General features: G+C 40.3%; 1 protein-coding gene across 1 annotated transcript in view; it reads left to right on the forward strand.

Annotated features, from left to right (window-relative positions):
• THSD4 (thrombospondin type 1 domain containing 4) overlaps positions 1–20,744 on the forward strand; it is a 236,975-nt gene that overhangs the window by 103,747 nt on the left and 112,484 nt on the right. The window contains exon 7 of the mRNA XM_083871241.1: positions 7,753–7,889. Coding sequence (XP_083727367.1) covers positions 7,753–7,889 — 137 coding nt within the window. The remainder of the gene's footprint in view (positions 1–7,752; positions 7,890–20,744) is intronic.

Genomic DNA, 20,744 nt, shown 5'->3' on the forward strand with positions numbered 1-20,744 from the left:
GACAAGGTGAAATAATAAACGTCTTTATTATATGAGAAAATGAAAAGTGGAAGTAGGAAAAAAAAAGGGCAGTGTTCCTCCATCACTGGAATGAAGAATGGAAAATGTTTTTAGGAAAAAAATCTGAACCAGAGTAATAAAAGTTTATAAGAAGTTAACAAAACTGAAAGGGACAAATAAAAAAAATAAACACGACCCTTTCTGGTTATTGTCAAGAGATGTTCCCAAGCCTAATAAGGACAAAGTATCAAAAGAGACTCAAATAAAACAGACCACATCACATTACTATTTCTTTTGGAGAGCCCAAATGTAGTTACATGATAATTATTTCCTGGAAAATGTTTGCATATTGTTGTTTAGAAATCTGGCATATGATAACTGCTGTAAAAAGCATTATTCCTCTGGCCACCTCAAAAACTTGTCACTGTCCACCAGTGGAAAACCAGTCTAATTTGGGATCAGTTTTCTCTCATGGACCTTACAGTCTTCTAAACCACAAAGCCCGAGCTCATGCTTCAGTTCTGATAACAAAGCCCACATAGTCTATTAGCCTAAACAGGGAAACCTGAAATAAAGGAGCTCTGCTTTCTTCAAGGCTTTTGTAGAGGATGTGGTGTGTTACGTTTCATATGCATTTTCCTTCTTTGTATAGGAAGCTGTGTAAACTGGATTGTCTGTTTTTAGTAGTACACCAACACTTGCCATCCACCCCAAGCTCTGCAGGGGATCACTGCTGGATCAGTGTGGAATTGTCACTTTTAGCTGTTTCTGGCCCAGTGTAGACTCCAAGTCTGTGATGGAGCTGGCAGCCTACAGCCACAGCAGTGTGTGAAAGGACCAGGGTTTTGCTGTAGCGTGCTGGACCTGTCTTTGTTTCCCTGCATGTGTCTTGGAGCACTTCCTATATGAAAAGAAAATCTTTAGGGGCATGTTAAGGATCACATAGTTCAAACCCTCTGCTGTGGGCGAGGTCACCTTGCACTAGACCAGGTTGCTCAGAGCCCCATCCAATCTGACCTTTAACACTTCCAGGAATGGAAGGTTCTCTGCCAACTTCTCTGGGCACCCTGTGCCAGAGCATCACCACACTCCCAGGGAATGATGTTGGTCACCTCCAAGTCTATTGCTGAAACCCCACCCGATCTCAGCATTGATAAGCTTTAACTAAGGGATATGTTACATGGATTGACATGAGCACATCCCTTAAAAGTTTTTCCAGTGTCTGCTATGCTTCATTACACTTCCTGTAAAGCAGATTCCTTGCTTTTATCATGAGTAAATACTGAATTACAGCCCATGGCAAGCTGGGCCCTGAAAATAACTGAGCTATGCAGAGACAACTTGTTCCTGGAACAATTGCTTCTGACACATCATGGATGAGTGTATCTTGGCTTGTTATGGAGAAGCACTGAAGTTGACTTTACAAGGCAGTTTGCACACAGAATGAAGCCTAATTTAAATTTGCTTAATCCCATAATGTAGTATTAACATGATTGTGATATTTGCCTGCCAAGAGTGTGCATGCCACTTCTGTGTGGGCACCCTCAAGGCACGTTTCTCAAATTGCACAGCTTGTTATTAACTATTTTTAGATGTTTAGGCAAACTTACAAAAACTGACAAATGGTAAAAGCATTCTGTAATGTTCTGTGGAGAACTAGAACTGCTGTGTAGATAACAACAGGGAGTCTGGATCACACATTAAATTAAGATTTGGACTAAGGAACCATCAAGGAGGTTTTGTACATTCCAGTCCCTACCTCATGGCATGAGGAACATGAAATTCCTTTGTTCTATCATTTATTCTGATTGCACCTACAGCCAGTGTTATCTGTGGCAGGAGATTTAATGTGCGTGCTGTGAGAGGCACTACGTGCTCCAAGCAGCTTGAAGTCTCTGGAGCTGAGACAGAAAGGAAGAACTTGGTACATTCTTTTAGGACAGTCAGTATATGGTGTCATTGAGTTTACTGATAGTTCCATTCTTATTTGATTCGGGTATTATTTCCTGGGGTTTTTTTGGTCTGTGGCTATTTTTAATTTCCCTTTGAACAACTGAATACATTATTTATCAAAGGTATTGTGGTTGGAATGCTCTTTCTTCTGACATTTTTTCCTGAGAATATCATTAGATTGCAATTCCGTGCACTGGCAAACTGCCTGCCGAGCTCTCTCTGTATCTCTTCAAGCTCACTGCAGAGCAGCTCAATCACAGCCTGGCCTCCTTATCCACCATGGCCATGGGCCTCCCCACAGCCTTTCCTTGGGCAGGGGCTTTTGAGGATGGCAGAATGCACTGGAAGAGGAGGCTGAAGGAGGGGAAGAGCTGACATGAAGTCCAAATGCCCTCGCACACACTCTGGTGTGTGGGTGGAGGGTCGGGAGGCAGAGAGCCTGAGTGGAGAGTGGGACATGGGGCTGTGCAATGCTGGGGGGTTCTGGTCGTGTGGAGGGTGGAACACGTGTGGCCATACAGGGTGTCCGGCCCTGGTGACAGACCCTGGTGAATGGCCATAGTATCCAGCCCTGGTGACTGATGCTGGTGTCCAGCTGTGGTGACTGACCCTGGTGCCCAGCCCTGGTGCCCAGCCCTGGTGACTGACCATGGTGACCAGCCCTGGTGACTGGCCATGGTGACCAGCCCTGGTGACTGACCATGGTGACCGGCCCTGGTGACCAGCCCTGGTGACTGGCCATGGTGACCGGCCCTGGTGACTGGCCATGGTGACCGGCCCTGGTGACCGGCCCTGGTGACTGGCCATGGTGACCAGCCCTGGTGACCGGCCATAGTGACCAGCCCTGGTGACTGGCCCTGGTGACTGACCATGGTGTCCAGCCATGGTGACTGACCATGGTGACCGGCCCTGGTGACTGACCATGGTGTCCAGCTCTGGTGACTGACCCTGGTGTCCAGCCCTGGTGACCGGCCCTGGTGACTGGCCCTGGTGACTGGCCCTGGTGACTGACCATGGTGTCCAGCCCTGGTGACCGGCCCTGGTGACTGGCCCTGATGACCGGCCCTGGTGACCAGCCCTGGTGACTGACCCTGGTGTCCAGCCCTGGTGTCTGGCCATGGTGACCGGCCCTGGTGACCGGCCCTGGTGACTGGCCATGGTGTCTGGCCATGGTGACCAGCCCTGGTGACTGACCCTGGTGACTGGCCATGGTGTCTGGCCATGGTGACCAGCCCTGGTGACTGACCCTGGTGACCAGCCCTGGTGTCTGGCCATGGTGACCGGCCCTGGTGACTGACCCTGGTGACCGGCCCTGGTGACCAGCTGTGGGCTGTGCCAGCCCTGTCCAGCCCAGGGAAGGTGGCTGGAACTGGGGGACTGTGTGTCCCACCGTGCTGCTCCAGGAGCCTTTAGCATGGTACTAGGACTGGTCAGCACAGCACTGACATTTGAAAATGCTCTTTCTCGATGAAATGCAAACAGGTCTATTCACAGACTCCTTCAAGTGGGAATATTGCTGAAGGGGTGACTTTCTGCCCTGTTCTATCACGCACGGTTTCTAGATTTGGGTGAGATATTTTGTGAGGGCTTCAATTTCTTACACTTTCGTGTAACGAAAGGGCGTACGTGGGATGAGGTGATATTTGGCAGAGGGGTGGGCGCCCAGAGGGGCTGATTCCCGGCACACCAGGCTGAGGGAGAGCACGGCCGCCATTGCGGGTCCCTCACGGCCATGGGCTCCCTCAGGGCCGAACCTGCTGGGGGCCGGCGTGGGTAGAGCTGCGCTCCCGGGGAGCGAAAACGAGAGAAGAACGATGTGTTCAGTTGCAGGGAGTTTTTCCTTGTTTTACTCTCTCCCGGGAGTTTTTTTCCCTCGGACCACGCTGCGTTCGGGCCGTGCCCGGTGCCGCTCCCGCCCTGCGGTGCGCGGGTCGCGCCGGCCTCGCCTCATGCGGTGACACCGCCCTGGGCTCGGGTACGGCAGTGCTTTCCCTGCCGTGGGGTTAAAAGATCAGGATTGTTCTTTGACTGTTCGCCTGTGAATCCCTGTGGAGGACACTTCTTCTTCCCTTGCCTCACTCGTGCTTCCCAGTGGACGTGGGAGAGGCCTCAGCCGGAAACGCTGCTGGAGGCAGTTTGAACTCCAGCCACTGCTTGTAGTGTGATAAAACATAAATTATCCTTTTCCCCTTTAAAAAGTGTGTGGATATGAGTTGAATTTTTCTCCTCAAACCTCTACTGCACTGAAATCTGCAATGAGAAGTGTTGATATTTGTGATTTAAGTTTGATCAGTAAAATCAGTTTTGGGAGGATGGTGGAAAGTTGTCACTGCAATGTGTGCTGTGTGATGCAGGGCAGGGGCAGTTTGTAAGATAATGTGAGGTCTTGGTATTCTTATTGGGGATGTGGAAGGTGGTAGAACTGTGCTGTGGTCCTGCTTTAGCATGCCTGACTCTTATTCCTCATAGGGAAGGGTGGAAGGTAAGTTTCAACAGAGGACGTGGAAAAAACCCAACTCCTGAGTCTTGGAGAAGACCAGGATGTCCCTGAGGTACTTAAGGCAAGTTTGGTAACGATGATTTAAGGAAAGTGCTGATTTTTTGATTTAGATACTTTTTCAGTCTGTAAAATGAAAACCAAACATTACGTGTTACCAGGATTGTTCATTAAAGGCACCTCCTTCAGTTAAATCAATAAATAATACGTCTGGCAGAACCTGTGTGATAACATTAAATTTCACCCAAGTTTACTGTTTAATAAGGTGGCATTGAGTGAGACTTGCACAAAGACTTGGTTATGCTAAGGTAAGCATGTGAATAAAAAACAAATACACTGGGAGGACATGTTAAACAGTACCTGTGTAATGAACTGTCCTAGAAACTGTCACACTTCAAAGGAGCCAAGGTTTATTTTGTGAAAATGTGTCTTGCTGCCAGCTAGTTGGGAAGGCCTTCACCTAGAAGCCTTACTGCATGCCTGGGGATCAGAGAGATCCTTTTGTGAAGTCTGGGATCAGCTGACATGGGACTCCAAAACATGGCCTGTGTGGAATCAATCACCTCACAGCTCCTTGTTTAATTGACATTTTATGTCCAGTTGCCCAGGCAGTAGTGCAGCTTGACCTACCACCTAAACTGTAAAACCTCAAGAATTGTGGCAAAACACAGGGTGAGGGAGGTTTTTTTACTAGTGTGGTGTCTTGTTCTGCGTGGGAATTCTAAAATATGTTGTAATTTCTGCATCTTACACAATAATACACAACGCTTACATAAAATCCTTATGGGAAATGCCTGTCATTCAGCAGGGGCAATAAAGTTAACAGATTCTGCTCTTTGTAGACAAGTTTTTTCCAGATCTTTCACATTTGAGAATGTTGTATTTAGGTGGCGTGGTTGCTATATGCCTAATCAAGGCAGTACCTCACAGGTACTCATCAAAAGAATCTGAATATTGAAGGCCAGACGGTTTTTAGGGTATGTTTGTTGTTAAAGCCTGATTTGTTTGTTTGTGGTCAGACAGTGACTGTTCTGATACTTCTTTTTGTGTGAGTGGGAACAGTTCCTGATAAGAAAGAATAAAACACAGAAATAATGAAATGGGAATTATATTTTTACACAGCAAGTAACCTCAGTCTGCTTGGGGTTGTTCCTGTGCTGCATTAGCAATGCAGTAGGCTGACCTATCACAGCAGAAGTGTAGGAAGAGAGATATCCAGGAAAAAATAACATCCTCCAGCAGGTAATTTTTTCATTCCAAGTAGCACAAAACTTTTACAATAATATCTTCAGCTGATAATTTAAAGAATAAATATTTTAAAATATCAAAACTATGGGGGAGAATTAGTAGAGGAAGAATATGGGAATATGAGACTGCAGGATGCTGAACTTAAGGGAACCAACACATAAGATAAGGACATTTCAGAAACCCTAAATGGCTTGTTTGACTTGATTTTAGAGAATGGAAAGATAAGAAAATGTACTCTCCAGAGGTGCTGCTTGATTGCTAGCTTTGCATGTTATAAAAATAGGACACTTTCAGACACAGAAAAGGACAAGTTGACTTAAATTGTAATGAATCACTGAAATTGGGTTATATTTATTTGAGAATTCTGAATATAGTTATGTGTGAAGTGATGAAGCTGCTAAGAATAAAGCTCAGTTTATCATTAGACCTGACTGTCACACTTGGAGATTGAACTGCAGGAAATACCTCAGTTTGGGTTTTTGATTGGTTTTTGGGTTGTTTTTTTGTTTTTAATAACTAAGTGAAGTCATTGGACTGATAAGCTAGTGAATCTAAAAAAAAAAAAACCAAAAAACAACAAAGCCAATGGAAGAATGAACTAGTTGAACAGGGCATGCAGAGCTTCTGCAAAAAACCCAAACTAGGTAAACAGATCTTTGACCTCTCTTAAAGTTAGTAAATGTTTTTGTGGATTTTATCAGAAGATTGGCAGACACAAAACATGATGTAGATGAGTGGCAGTTAAATGGGTTCAGCTTTTTGAGGCAAAATCTAAGATACAGAATTGGTCTGCATTAATCCTGTGTCTGCACAGGGGGTAACTGAAGTTGAGCTGAAAATGTGGTACTTCTGCAAAAAATAGTTGTTTAATATATATTTGAAATGATTGCTTTTATTTATTTTGGCTTTTTGTTGTGCCTTAGCTGAAGATTGAAAAATACACTGAAGTCAAGTAGAAAATCTTGTGAACGCCATGTTTTAGCATTAAACGAGGGCACATAGCATCTCCTTTGACATCTCCTAGATTAAATAGTAGGTTTCAGTTTCAGCATAGAGGCTGAGCTGGAGCTTTATGAAGTGAGAGGAATTTTAGTTCATTATTGTGGTAGCAGTGAAAGTATTGTCATAAGAAAAAAGGATTTCTCTTTGGACCTGGCCACTGCTATCAGTGCTGCTCTGGATTGGAAATAAACGGAAGATACTGTTATGTCAGTTAGCAAATGGGGTAATAAGCTGAGAGCAACTCTGACATGACAGATGATTTGCAACAGAAAGGCTACACAAATGTGTTAACAAACCTGATAGCATAAGCCGTGGGGAGTGTTAGACTGCATCTGCTCAAGGAACAGATTTTCACAGGAGAAGATAACATGTCTTGTTTCTTGTCTTGTGTTCCTCTCACCCAGAGCTCAGTGGACTGATTTCCTATTGGTTCAGCAGAAATCATGGGGTTTTGAATAATAATACATTTTGTACATTTTTGAAAATAAAATTTAGTGATATAGAATGGAAGAGCTGAGGTTTTTTAGTGGAATAGCCACTAAAGTGTAACTTGTAAAAATGAAGAGAAAAAACAATAGAATTTTTAAAAATGTGCATCTGTCTTGTTTGAAGTGTTTCTCAGTGCTGGATGTTTGTGTGCCTAACAAACTTGAACAGACTGGAGACTATCAGTGAGCCTGATTTGACACACATCCTTCTGATTATGGTGTAATTTTTCTGACACTCAGGAGTTATGAAATGCCAAAACATGTTTCTGTGCTTTAAGAAGATTACCTGGACAATGTTTTCATGAAACTAAAAGTACTCTTGGTCATTTAGGGAAGTGTCAGTCGTTAACAACTGAAGTACTGTTTACATTGTCCTAAGGTGTGTTTAATGGAATGTTTACCTTGGGGTTGGTTTCTTCATCACTGTTCATTTGATGTGGTCACTTACATTGCATTGTTTGCATACTTGTTTCTTCCCCTCACACCTTACTGCTCATTTAAGGAGCTTTTCCTTTTCCAACCCTCTGCCGTGCTCTTTGTGACGGGCCCTTGTTGTGTCCGCAGTGAAGGGGAGTCAGAAGTGTGAGCTGAACTGCCGCGCCATCGGTTACCGCTTCTACGTGCGCCAGGCGGAGACGGTGATCGACGGCACCCCCTGCGAGCCCAACGGCACGGCCATCTGTGTGGCCGGGCAGTGCAAGGTAAGGGCTGCTCCACCTGCCCAAACCCGGGCACTGCTGCCTTAAAATCACTCCTTTTTTACATTTATTTTTTTATTAAAGTAGGCGTGAAAAACATTAACTTTTGTTATTACAGGTTGGGTGATTTCTTAACTAACGTTTGCATTTACGGAGAACAAATTAAGGAGTGTTGGAGGGATGGATTCAGGAGGTGTTTTAGCCACAATTAAGGTGACTGCCAATGAGCTTTCTCCACGTGTTTTGCTTTCTACAGAAGAGGTTCTTTGAAAGAATCAGGACAGAAAGATTGAAAGCTTAAATAAGAAAGAAATACAATATCTTTCTTTGATTCGGTTTTAGAGTGGAAGTATTTTTCAGAGTCTGCAGCAGAATGGTTTCTTTTGATTGCTTTATAGCTGCTAGTAGTCTTAACTTTTCTGATTGGGTCATGTTCGCCTCAGGTCTTACTGGCTCCCCTTTTACCCAGCCCTGATGTTCTCTTAGAAAACATTTGAGTGGTTACTTTTCATGAGTTCAGAAGGAGCTGCTGTGTTGACTTTCTGCAGTCTCCTGTGCAGACTCCATTTGCAGTGAATAAATATGCTTTTTGCAAGATGGTAGCAATTTTAAACAAAATGTTACAGTATTTAGAAAAAAGGTTTTGTAGTCTTTATAGTAAGGTTAGTGAAAGAAATAAATTCCTAGCGAGGGGCATTTGACGCTTGGCTGATTCCTATATATGTTGGCAAAAGATGCAGAAGTGGCTCAGATGTGACTCATGAACTCAAATAGTGAAAGGTCAAGTTCAGTTTAAATAGTTGGTTTGCCAGGGGAAATCACTGATGAATACCCCCTTGTCCTCTGCATGTCCCTCTTACTTGTGCACATCTGGACAATGCCATGTTTGTTTCTGTTCTGTGTTTCTGAGTGCAAGCAAAGGCAGAGCTTTGAATTTCCTTTGTACAGGATAGATCTGGGTGAAGTTGATTGTGCTTTAAAGCTTTCCTTGATCTCTTACTAATTCAGAAAGGGCCAGAAACTTGTTTTAATTGCAGTTCTGATCTGACTCAGAAAACTGATAATTGAGTTGTGTCTGTTGGATGTGTGGTCTCTATCACCCTCTATTGGACATTTTTTTACATTACCAGAACAGTAATATCCTCATGTTACAAACCATTTTTATTTTGTTCCCAGGATCATTATTTTTGGTTAGTATTGTCATCCTTAAGAGGGAAAAAAAAAAAAAGGATGGAAAATGCTGCTCCAATAAAAATGATTTAGAAATATTGTAAAGAATATGATATATGAGATGAAATAGTCCTTTAAAAAACCTTGAAATGAAAAAACCCAACACATTAGGGTATTTCATCATTAGAACATATTGTCTGTCTGTGACACTGTTATAACTGGCACATAGAATAATGCAGGTACTACCAAAAGAGCTCACTTGTCATTGAAATGATTGTCTATTTCCTGGTCTAGACTACATTCTGAATCCTAATGAAATTAAAACTTCTTAAATTAATTAAATACCCTAAAACTAGGCAAAGTAGGAAGAATGGAGTGATATTCTACCTACACAGAAGAAAAAAGTGCAACAATAATCTTGACAATCAGTTGCATTATTTCTCTGTAAGCTGGATTTTCTGCACACTTGAACAATATTATTTCTGATGGATTTTTTTAAGCAAACAAATGTTTTCATTGACAGTCCTATTGAGTTCAACTTTTGCTTTTTAATAGTTTTTATTTGGTGCTAAAGCTGGTTATCCCTAACACATATGATTGTTTCAGTATTATTGAGTAGATTTTTTTTAATACATTTGCTACTCCTCTTCTAACCCTGCATTTTGACAGTGCTATTTAATTAAAGGGTGAGTGCCAATGAGATTTCCTTCAACTTGCTATTTAGTCAGAAGTGTCTGTTTTCTTCTTCCAAGATTTTTTTTTCTTCTTTTGTGTGAATTGACTGTGTTCTTATATTTCTTCTGGAGACAGTGGGTTGGTCCTACTCAGTAACTTCTAAGCATAGAAGAAAAATGCAGAGAGAATACTGAGGAGAGTTTGATAAACAAGCTATGAGAAAAGAATGTTCTTAATGTTGACCTTGCCCGTGGATTGGCAAATGCGCCTTTAGGGCAGAATGTTGCATGTTTTCGCATGTGTCTGGGGCACTCCCACTAGGAGGAGCCATCCCAGTACCTGGGCAGGTGTGAGCACCGACTCGAGGTAGTTTTGGAGACAGAAAATTTATTTGGCAGCTGTGAGGAAAATTGGTTTTGCAGGGATGTTGGTTACCACGCGGGGGCGCGCTTTACAAAAGGATTATTTAGCATTTCACCCAAAATTCTGTTTGGGTGGGAACTGTAGATTCCTCTTAAAGGTGCCTGAAACAACTATTTTCTGTCTCCTGATTTTTATATTACATTTTCTCTTGGAATGTAGTTTTTTTTCATCTTTCAGCTAACTTCTGAAGTTAATAGAAAAATATCTAAGCAGTTTTAAAATGCACACTGTAACTTCAGTAGCAAAATGATGGGTAATAGGGATTTTACTTGCCTAAAACAGAAAGAAGAGTGCAGCAGATATTGAAAACCTTGCAAACTTTCTTGGGAGGTAACTTGTGTCAGCTGTAGGAAGCATAGCCAACCATGGTAAATCTCCATCAGAAAAGCAGGATGAGGCAAGTAGCTCCTGTTTGGAACTGTGCTGGTGTGTGCTAGTGTCCAGGTAAGAGAACTATAGATGGCATTATTGCTTTAAGTTAGGGAACTTTTAATGGCTGTAGGATCAGAGTGACAGATCAGGGTAATGAGAAGTGTGTACTTTCAATAATTTAGGGTTATTCTCTTAACTAATACATATTGGAATATAGATTAGCCTTATGGCTGTTTTTGTAAGGTTACAGAAGCTGTTTTCTGTGGGAATCTCAGCTTTCCTGTGTGATATTGATTGCTTACATTGAAAAAAGGCCTGGGGTGGATTTGGAGTTTTTCTCTGTGTGCTTTCTTAAAGTCGGAGCCAGACTTCCCTCCCTCCTCTGTCCTCTTGTGTTTACAGGTTGTTCTGAGTGAGTACTCTGTACAGTGCTAGCTCCTGTGAAGCTTTTCTCCTTTTTCCTTTGCCATTACTGTATTCTTTTTTAACACTATTATATAAGAAAGAACCTGATCTCTAGATTACCAAAGCAGAAGCAATGGCACATAGATACCTATATCTATCCTTCACCTGATTTACAGAAAATGTTTCTAGTTGTTTGTTCATCTTGCTTGATTGTGTTGGAGGGGGGTTGTTGTGTTCTTCTGAACAGGAAGTTTGTAAAGTTTTCTGTCATGAGATTGAAAGAATTTGAAAGCAGCCTGAGGAGCTGTGCCCAATGAAACGTGGTCTGTGCATCAGGGGTGGCTCTCAGCTCTTTGGTGTGAGCGTTGCTGTTTGATACAGGGTGAGTGATGAGTGGTGTCAGGTATTGCTTCTATTTGAGAAGGACCAATTTCAGGAACTGTTTCCAGGTGCTTGATCTTACCCTAAAAGTTGTCCTTGGAACAGTGCAGGGCTTACATTGTTTATACCATGGGAGAGTGGAGAAGGTGCATTCTGCTGAGCATCATCACCAAGGCTTTGCCCAGGCTGTGACTGCACAAGGATATGCTCTGTGAAAGTGGAAAACCAGATCATGGAGCCCCTGGCGTTCAGATGCTTAAATGCATTGTAGAATCAAATGAAAATTAAATCTCTTGTTTGTTCATATTCAAGGCTTGCTTTTGTCTTACTGGTTTGTTTGGTTTTCATCAATAGCTGCTGAGGACACAGTGGTTTGAGCTCAAGACCTTTTTTACAGATTAGGTGGGATGCATTCAAAGAGGCTGGTATTGTGTATGTAGCCTCTGTTGAAGGCTTTTTCTTTCCAGGAGAAACGGTTGCTCCCTAAAATATACCATAAATGTGAAAAACCTATGGTTGCAATAGAATATTCTCTCCTTTCTGCTATTTCATAGATACCATTGTAATTTCTTGGCTGTTGGAAATAGGACTCTTCATTGTTTCTGTTCATAATGACTTGCTAATGCCAAGCTCTGCATTGGGAAACACCTGCTGGGCATTAATAAGGTGTTAATGGAAGAAACAGGTTCCTGGGAGCTAAGAAATAACTGCTTGTTGCCACTTCTTCCCTCTGTCTGAATAGTTTTTGTTAAATGTCTTACAGAGTGAATCTCTGTGAGATTTCTTGACCTCACTCTCTATAAAATCTTTTATGCTTCTTCCATTTATAAATCAACGCTAATTTTTTTGTGTGTGTGATCTTTGGCCAATAATCTTTCAGATTTGGATGTCTTTATAAAAAGATAGAATCCTTATCTGCAGTATGCCTTTGTCTTCATACATTGGCTGTCAGTAGAAAATCCCAGCTTTGAGCTTAATTGTATCATTACAGAAATTGTTCTGAAAGCAAATGTTGTTATCTCTAATGATTAAGTGACACAATTAGAGAATTTTATTATTCTTAAGGTATGCTTTTCTTTGAACTATTTGAAAATGGTGTACTTAAAATAAATCCAAAGTACATCTGAAAAAATTTAAAGTTTTCAAGAATGGTGGGGATAGCAGTGGAGTAGAAAATGAAATATTGTATGTTGTTGGGCCATGTGGAAAGTGAAGTTGCATTTGTTTATGAATAATTAATTATTCCCTAGGTTGGAATAATGAAATGATCACTCCAGCTTAGTTTTAAAGAAACAAGATAAAGTCCTGTGCTACTGGTAAAAAAGGAGGCTGGGCTGGGAGTGCTTATAAAGAGACTGAACCACATCAGTCCCTTCACGTGGTTGTTCATAAAAAAACCCCTGAACTCATGATCACTGTTTTTTGGTTTTTTTTTTTTCTGAAATACTGGCTTTCTGTGATGGGGAAATTTAGTGTAGACAAGAAAAAAAGAGTTTGGATAAAAAAATAGAAAATAAATGTGGTCTCAGCTATTCCTTTTTCTTAGTCCCTTGCCAAAGTATTCATGGATGCACCCTTAACAAAACAAGCTGTGGTAGCCCTTAGGAAGACAGACTGCAGCTCTGTCCTGCATTCACAAAAGAGGAAACCAGTGAAGAGCTGTGCACTCTGTGTCATGGTGGAGGGGAAGGGTTTGATGGCATGTCTCTTATGCAGAAATTACTAAGATATTGTTAATGCCTTTTAGGTAACCAGTAGAACCAAACCTGTTCTGTGTTACATTACAGCAGTTCAAAGAAAAAGAAAACCAACCAAGAAATTTCAACCAGTTGAAATCCATTTGATTTCAATGGATGTATGGGAAAGCAGTTGTAAAAGAATCATGTAGCTAATGCAAGACCACTCTGTTGAGGTTAAATAGCAAAAGGAAACAAAGTAATTTAGATTTTATTGTAAAGAAACAAAGAGGAGTGCAGCAGAAGTAACATTCTGAAATTCACATTTAAGGGATCTGTTGAACACCTGGCCAAGCAAGCCGTGGGGAGAAAGCTGTTAAGAAGGGGACTGGCTGCATAAGTATTTATTCTTGTTCTCCTATTTAGAAGAGGGCTGAAAACTTCACAATTATTCCTGAAGTATAAATGATACCTTTCCCTGCTAATTGGCTGAATTATGTTTCTCCTCCTAGAAATGTTCAAGCCGTTTGACTTGCAGCATCTCATTGTGATGTTTAGCTCAGGATTCCCAGAATCCCAGAGATTCCTCTCTGCAGAATGTTTAAAAAGATCCTGGCACCTTGGTTAGCTGCCTGAAAGGAAAGACTGACAGCAGACCCCCTCAGACAGGTGTTAACTCAGATGGGAGCATCTGAATTTGGCTTATTGTCCACGTGTTGTATGAAAATAGAGGCTCTGAAAGGGCAGCATCAGTTTTGTACCATTGTCCCAGGAAAATTCTGGAAAGGGGAACTCACTTACTGCGGGGGGGGGGGGGGGGGGGTGTTATGTCATACACAAAAATAAAAATGAAGAAACTGTTCTTGAATTTATTGTTGTCTGCTAGTGTTTATACTAGAAGACTGTCACTGTAAACAGTAACAAATTATTTTATCTTAAAAAACATAAGAAGAGCAAGGGGAATAAAAAAGAATTGTACAGTACTAGAACAAGCTTGTATATCACATGTTTCATGAGACTTCTGCTTTGGTTGTGTGCTTTCTCTCTGCTTATTTTGCGTGGTGTCTGTTACTAGAATTTATCCTGCTGTAGAGTAGGAATGTGCAGTAAAACTTAAAGTTATACATCTTTAAAAAAAGACATATGTATGCTAGGGACAGCTTATTAGCAGATTAATGTGTTCTCATGGCAAGTGGGGACATGAAGTAGAAGGGGGGCTATTGATGAACATTTGTGAGGAAAAATAAAGGCTTTCATGTGTGAGGATTTATGAGGTGAGTGCTAAAACAATAATTGAAACAATAAATGGAATTAGTATTTCATTTTAATTTGATTTGTTTTGTTACTTTCTCTGTCACTTTCAATCCATGCTGCCTCCTGTGATGTCAGTGGTCTGGAGATCAGGTTTTCTTCTTTGTTTGCAGTTGTGCTCCCTTGTGCTAGCAGTGTTAGCAATTATGCTGTGTTGACTAGTGATATTTCAGGCCTCATCTAAAAGTCAGTGTTCTTAGAAATACAGTATGGAAGTGGATTTATTGCTAAAGGTTTGTTAATCTCTTTTTTTGTTTTGCAATACTCTTATATCTGGTGACAGGTGAGTATATTGGTAGTATTTTACTTATTGTTGCTATTGGTAAATCACTGATTAAATGAAAATTTTATCACAATTCAGCCATTTCAGGAACTTCAGAATTTAGGCATTAGGATTTTTTCCTTGTTAATTATAATAAACTATCAGAAGCCAGTAATCCAGAGGTCTTAGTGAAAATAGAGGAATTTTTAGAAAGCGATGACAGTGCAGCAAAATGCTGTCTGACCTAAGCTGATTTTCACTAAGGAGCCAAAGAGTAAGTTAATGCTTAATTTTGTTTGGATGACTTTTAGGAGCAAATTGAAAATGCTAATAACTGCAACAGAATATTCCAAAATACCTATTATTTAGTCAGGAAACTGAAACAGCAATCTTGGAAATCTACAGGAAATTAAGTATTTAGGCTTTGTTTTCATTTAACTACATTATAATATTACTTTAGAGCCTGGAAAGGGTCCAGTATGTTTTTAGGCACTTCTATTAAAACAAAGATTACAATTTTGATAGACCAGGATAGGCAAATTTGTTACATGAATAAATAAATCCTTGGGAAGAAGGTCCATAGAGGCTCTAGTTGTTATGTGTATGTATCTTTTTTTTTTATTTTTTTTTTTTATTTTTTTTTTTTAGCAGCACTTGCAAACACAGAGATGCACCCAGAACAAATAATTGAGGAGCTGTTTTAAAATATTTCTGTACTAGACCAAAACTCTGATAAAACTGTAACTTGAGTTAAGATGTGCCATTGTGTCACTGTCTCATGGAGGGACTGAGTCCCTGGGCTGAGCAAAGTGGCTGCTTGGTTGGTTCTTAGAGTTGGTATGGATGCACATCCCTCTTCCAGCCAAAATATCTGGGCTGTTCTGCAGTGGATTTCCTGTGGGACCTTGGATATCTCATTTACCCTCTGGTTGTTGTTAGTCTAGCATTGTGCAAGGGCTCTGGGTATCTGCTGAATCTGCAAACTGCACCCAGAAGCCTTTTTTTTTTTTTTTTTTTTTTTTTTTTTTTTTTTTTTTTTTTTTTTTTTGACTCTGTAGCCCTGTTAAAAACCAAGTTTTTTAACCAAGGTGGAGCCCAGCGATTTTGTGACTTCCCTCCCTTGGGTGGCTTGCTGGCAACTGGTTCTCATCTCTCCCATGTGATGCATCTTTGTCCCAAATGTGTTTTTAATGCCCAGATTCTCCATCTCAAAATGAGAATTATGTGGCAATTCCTTGTTTCATAGGATTAATGTGATGTGGGTGTCCTAATGGTAGTGAAATGTACTTAAGGCTGAACTAACAGCAGAGTGTTGGGCTTCTCTTAACAAGCTGGGGTTTGTGTAATTTCTGTATGTTTTGACCCTATTCATCTGCAGGAAGTTGTGATTTGCCTTTCAGACAAACAAAGGTATGGCAGAATATTCTCAGGAAGAGCAAGAATCTGAGTCCTGACCCTTTGCTGAGACCAGAGTTTGAATTTTTATGCAGCAGGTCATGTTTACGAGATACAATTCAGTTTCACAGAGGTCTATGCAGAGTTCCCTTCAGTTTAAATTTCACATTGCTTAAGCTTTCACGTAAGGGTTTTGAGCTTTTTTCAAAAGTTCAGAATAAAAAAGCATCCTGGATGCCATCTGGTATCACCTCAGTTTGTGAAATTAGAGATTGGAAAATGGTGTACAGCTAGATCAAAATGAGCTTGTTCAAACCTGGCTGAAATTGAATTTTTAACACAACCTGAAATCAGCCAGATTTTCATATGGCTTCACACTGGAACTGCCTCTACAGTTCTCTTTTCTTATTTCTCCCCACTAGTGCCAGAGTGTCTGACTTTTGAAGTCCTAGACAGTGGAGTCACATGACTGTACAATAATTTATTTTTCATTTAAAGTAATGTAAATTTCCAGCTTCCATGTTTGCTGAGAGAAATCACAGTCTGACAAGATCACACTTAATGGCTCATACTTCACAAAACAAGTGAGGTGAGCTCAAAACCTTTAAAAGTCTATTGGTTTGCAAGCCTCTGCCCTATTTTGGCATCCCAGACATTTTATTATTGCAACAACAGATTTTTCCTACTTGCAGAAATAACATCAAAACTTGAACAAAACAGAAATGTGATGGTATTACATAAGACTGACATATTTAATCCTTTTTATGGCTACAGGCTTCTCTGCAGTCACAGGACTATACCATGTTCTTGCTGCTGAGGAAGCATTCCAACTTTCTGGTGTTCTGACAATATGGTGTCTTTGAATTTATACCTGGCTCAGTGGAGTCATCAAAATGCTTGTGAATGGCTTCCTGTTCCCTCTTTGTAACACACACACACCTGATCTGTTCAAAGCCTCCCATAAAAACCTACCAGAGCACATGCATTAAACTTGATTAATTTTAAAGTATAGTGCATTTAAATGTCTCAATAATGTCTGCCACGTGACCTTGTTGGCTTCTAGTTTGAAGCAGCTTAATGTGGCATCTAAGTACATTTCATAGATTGAAAACGTGGCCAAGATTAAAGTTGTGTCCACACTGAAGTGATCCTAAGAGTTGACTGGGAGTGTTTTAGACTGATTTGCCTTGTGTGTAGTTTTTACAAATCCTGTGAAATGGAAATCAGAAACATACATATATATGTATCTCATAACATGGAAAGATAAATTTGAAACAAAAATGTGTTTTCTTCTATAAAATACCAAAAGTTTTTACCGACATTGCCTTTTCTTTTCCATACTAGAGCTGTGCCTATAATTGCTGTTGTGTGCCAGGCTGTTGACCTTGCAGAAATCAGAAATGTCAGACTTGTTAGTTACTGATATTGGACTGTTGGTGATGCTATTTATATGTAGTTTGGCTTATTCTTATCAAGGTCATGAACACACAAGGAATTGTGGTGACAGAGGTGAGAACGTGCAGATCAGTTTGGTTCGTGTATTAGATATGAAAAATATCTTCAAAATTCTAGTGAGCAACTTAAGAAACTAGCTGTGACTTAAAGCAGTGCTCTAGTCCCAAATGTTTCTGTGATAGAGGCACTTTTTTTCCTTTCCTGTCCGTGTGTATTCCCCGTATCCAAGCTGTTCTCTGCAGAGGGGTGTGGGCCTTTACATACGAGTATAATGGATTTCTGCAGATGTTTCAAGTGTGCCTTGGTGGTATCTTACAAAATGCAAAGTGGAAGAATTGCTTAGCAGAACATTTTTGAAGGGGACTAAGTTCCTCTTGTGATGTTAAATGCATGTTCTTGCAACGCAGATGCTTACTCTTCAACATCATGTTGACATAAGATTCCAATAAATGAATGTAATCTTGTTTTCCTAAAAGGCTGTTTCCCACCCTATCTGTGTGACTGATTTGTACCCTTTAGCACACAGTTTTACCCACTTTAGTAGAGTGCAAAGTGCAATGAAAAGAAGAATTGGAATTCTTTAGTTGTTACTTACTTGGTGTTTCTGTTGATGGTATTCAGAGCAGTTCTGTCATGGATTTGTAGTCACACAGGTAAGAAATAGCATTCTGTGGAGGAGATAATCGGGGACTTTGGAGTCTTAGACAGCTTGGGTAGTATGAGAAGGAAATGCTTGTTTCACATACCTGTGCAGTGTGTACAGTACAGCAAATACCTTGAAGAAAACATGGCTTTAAATCAACTGCTATTTGCTAAGGTTTGAAAGTACTTAGGGGCTGGATGTGAGACTACATTATTGCAGATTCCCCAGAAAACAGTAACCACCTGTGACTATGATGCTATTTCATGTCAAGTAGGAAATAATGCAGCCTGGAATTGCTGCAGCTAGAGACTCAAGATAATAGGTTTGCCTTCCATTTGCTGTGGGTGAAGGGTTATACAATTACTGTAGTTCCGTTTCTCATTTTTCTCATTTCAGTAACCAGCTGTAGCTTGAGTATTGATTTTACTCATACTAAAAAATGAAGTTTCCTAAAAGAAATCAACCTTTTGAAAAAAGCTAATCTTTTAGAATAGCTCTTTTAATTTTTCCAGGAGCTTTCATGATCCAAAACAATATGAACAAGAGGCAGTGGCACTGTTTCCTCAAGGAAGAGAGGTGGCTTTTAGGGGAAAATTGAGTAAACATACTTAGAAGAGAATCCAGGACTGCATCTCAAGAAATTCCATAGCAAATTGATGGGTTTTTAGCAATTTCATTGCTGCCGAAAGTTATTTTAGGCTAAAATTAATTAGTTCCATTAACTTGTTGAGCTGGAGCTGTGCTGGTCACCTTATGAAGAACAACACAAAGATACTTTGGACCTCTGATTTCTCCATCCGGTCCATCAGGGTTCAGGACACCTTTTGTGTTGTTGCTGAGGAAATTGTCAGTTAAAATACTCCAAGCAACACATTGATAACACTGGAAAAGCATCGTGTTTTGACTGGTTTTTATTTTATTTTATTTTTTTCCTCTTTTGGGATGCATTTAATGGTGAATTGTTTCCTTTTTGGCAGGTTCTTTGGGAGCAGACAAATTTTTAGAGTGATGGATGTCTCTCTGCTGAAGAGATCATTATTTTAGGGGGAAACAATGAGTTTCATGGAGCTACCAGTAATTCTGTAAAAATGAATAAATTTTATTCATGCCTTTAAATTTAGTGCAATAAACATGCATCATTTTTTTGTGAGAGCATTACTAGCTAGTGTGTATTACATGACTTCAAAAAGGATGTAGGGTTTTGGGTGTACCTCACCTTCCCCCTGCTTCTGGTACCATTTGACTTTAGTGATTCCACATTGCTTAGATAGATTTCTGTATTTTAGAGACTGCATTAAGTTATTTTGATCAACACTTGAATCGTCTTGAGGTGAAAGTTCTACATTTCTGTCTTACTGAATATTTTTCTTCAGGTGATTCAAGCCAGATGTACCATACACACATAGGTAGTGCTTTATGTGAAGTAGAAATGTGGTTTTGGGTTTCCATAATTTTCAGTACTTAAATCCAAAGACTCTTATGTCTGAATTTACCTTAGCCATTGCAGAAGATCTCTTTGGGGTTTGTGTTGATAGACCAGATCTCACTTTGTTATGGTTGTGTATGTGACAAAAGCTGAAGAAGACCTTGGCTAACCTTTCCAACATTTTTTAAAACAGAAGTCCTCACATTTATGCAGTTGTTTCGTGATTTTAAATTCTCATAAACAGTGCACGTAAAAAAAGTTTTATCTTACGTAATAAAATAGTAGAAGGACTGAATGTGAAGTATCAAGAGATATAAGGAATAGGCATTCACTAAAACTTATTTAAATGAAATGTGAACACAGGCAAATTGGACCCTAAATTTTGGGTCTTAACATTAAAATACTCATTTCAATTTCTGCTGAGAGGGAGGAAAGAACTGTTAAAATAGATTCTGGTGGCCTTGCACAACCACTGAGTATTGTAAGGAAGTGTCATCTCATTGTTGTGCTGAATGGATGAAGTACATATGCACTGAAACTATTAATGTCTGAATAGCAGCATCTAGACCCTTAAGTTGGTATAGTGGCCTGCATGGAAGCATGCTAAAATATCTGTATTCTGCAAGACTAGAAATAGTCAAAATTGTGTACATCTCCTACCATGGCAAGGCTTCATTTTAAAGGGATTGTTGCAGTTTATGCTCACATTTTAAGAAATGGGGCATGACTGAAAAGTCTTTGACCCGTGGAAATCCTACCTGCACGAGGATATTGTTTTACAGCCTATAGAATTTTATTAAAACAAATAAATTTTATTACTGCGAGATTTGTTTGTTTAGAGTTGGCTGTATGTGGCAGATGCAGTTTATCTTACGTGCCTGAAGTTTGTTAAGTCTCTTTGCCAACACAAAGTCCCAGTGTGATGGACATGACTTCTGAACTCTGGAATGCTTGCAGTGGGCTCCTAGACTGCTCCAGGGTCATTCACCTCTGTTATGGACACTAATGAATTTGTACAGCTACTGAGGCTGGACTGGAGCTTGGAATTGCTTGTGTAGGTTTGTTTCCCCTCCTCTGGTATATTTATAAAACTTAAATTTCTATTTTCTAGGAGAGCAAGACTTTTTTTTAAAGTTACTGTTTTACAAGTAGTACTTGTACACTGTGATATACATCATGGATGCCTTACTGCTACTGTTTGTGCTGATGGAGACCAGATACTGGATAGAACCAATTAAAGCAGTCCAAAAGGAGATCATAAACA

This window comes from Zosterops lateralis (assembly GCF_965231275.1).
Source record: "Zosterops lateralis genome assembly, chromosome: 13".
Classification (NCBI taxonomy): Eukaryota; Metazoa; Chordata; class Aves; order Passeriformes; family Zosteropidae; genus Zosterops; species Zosterops lateralis.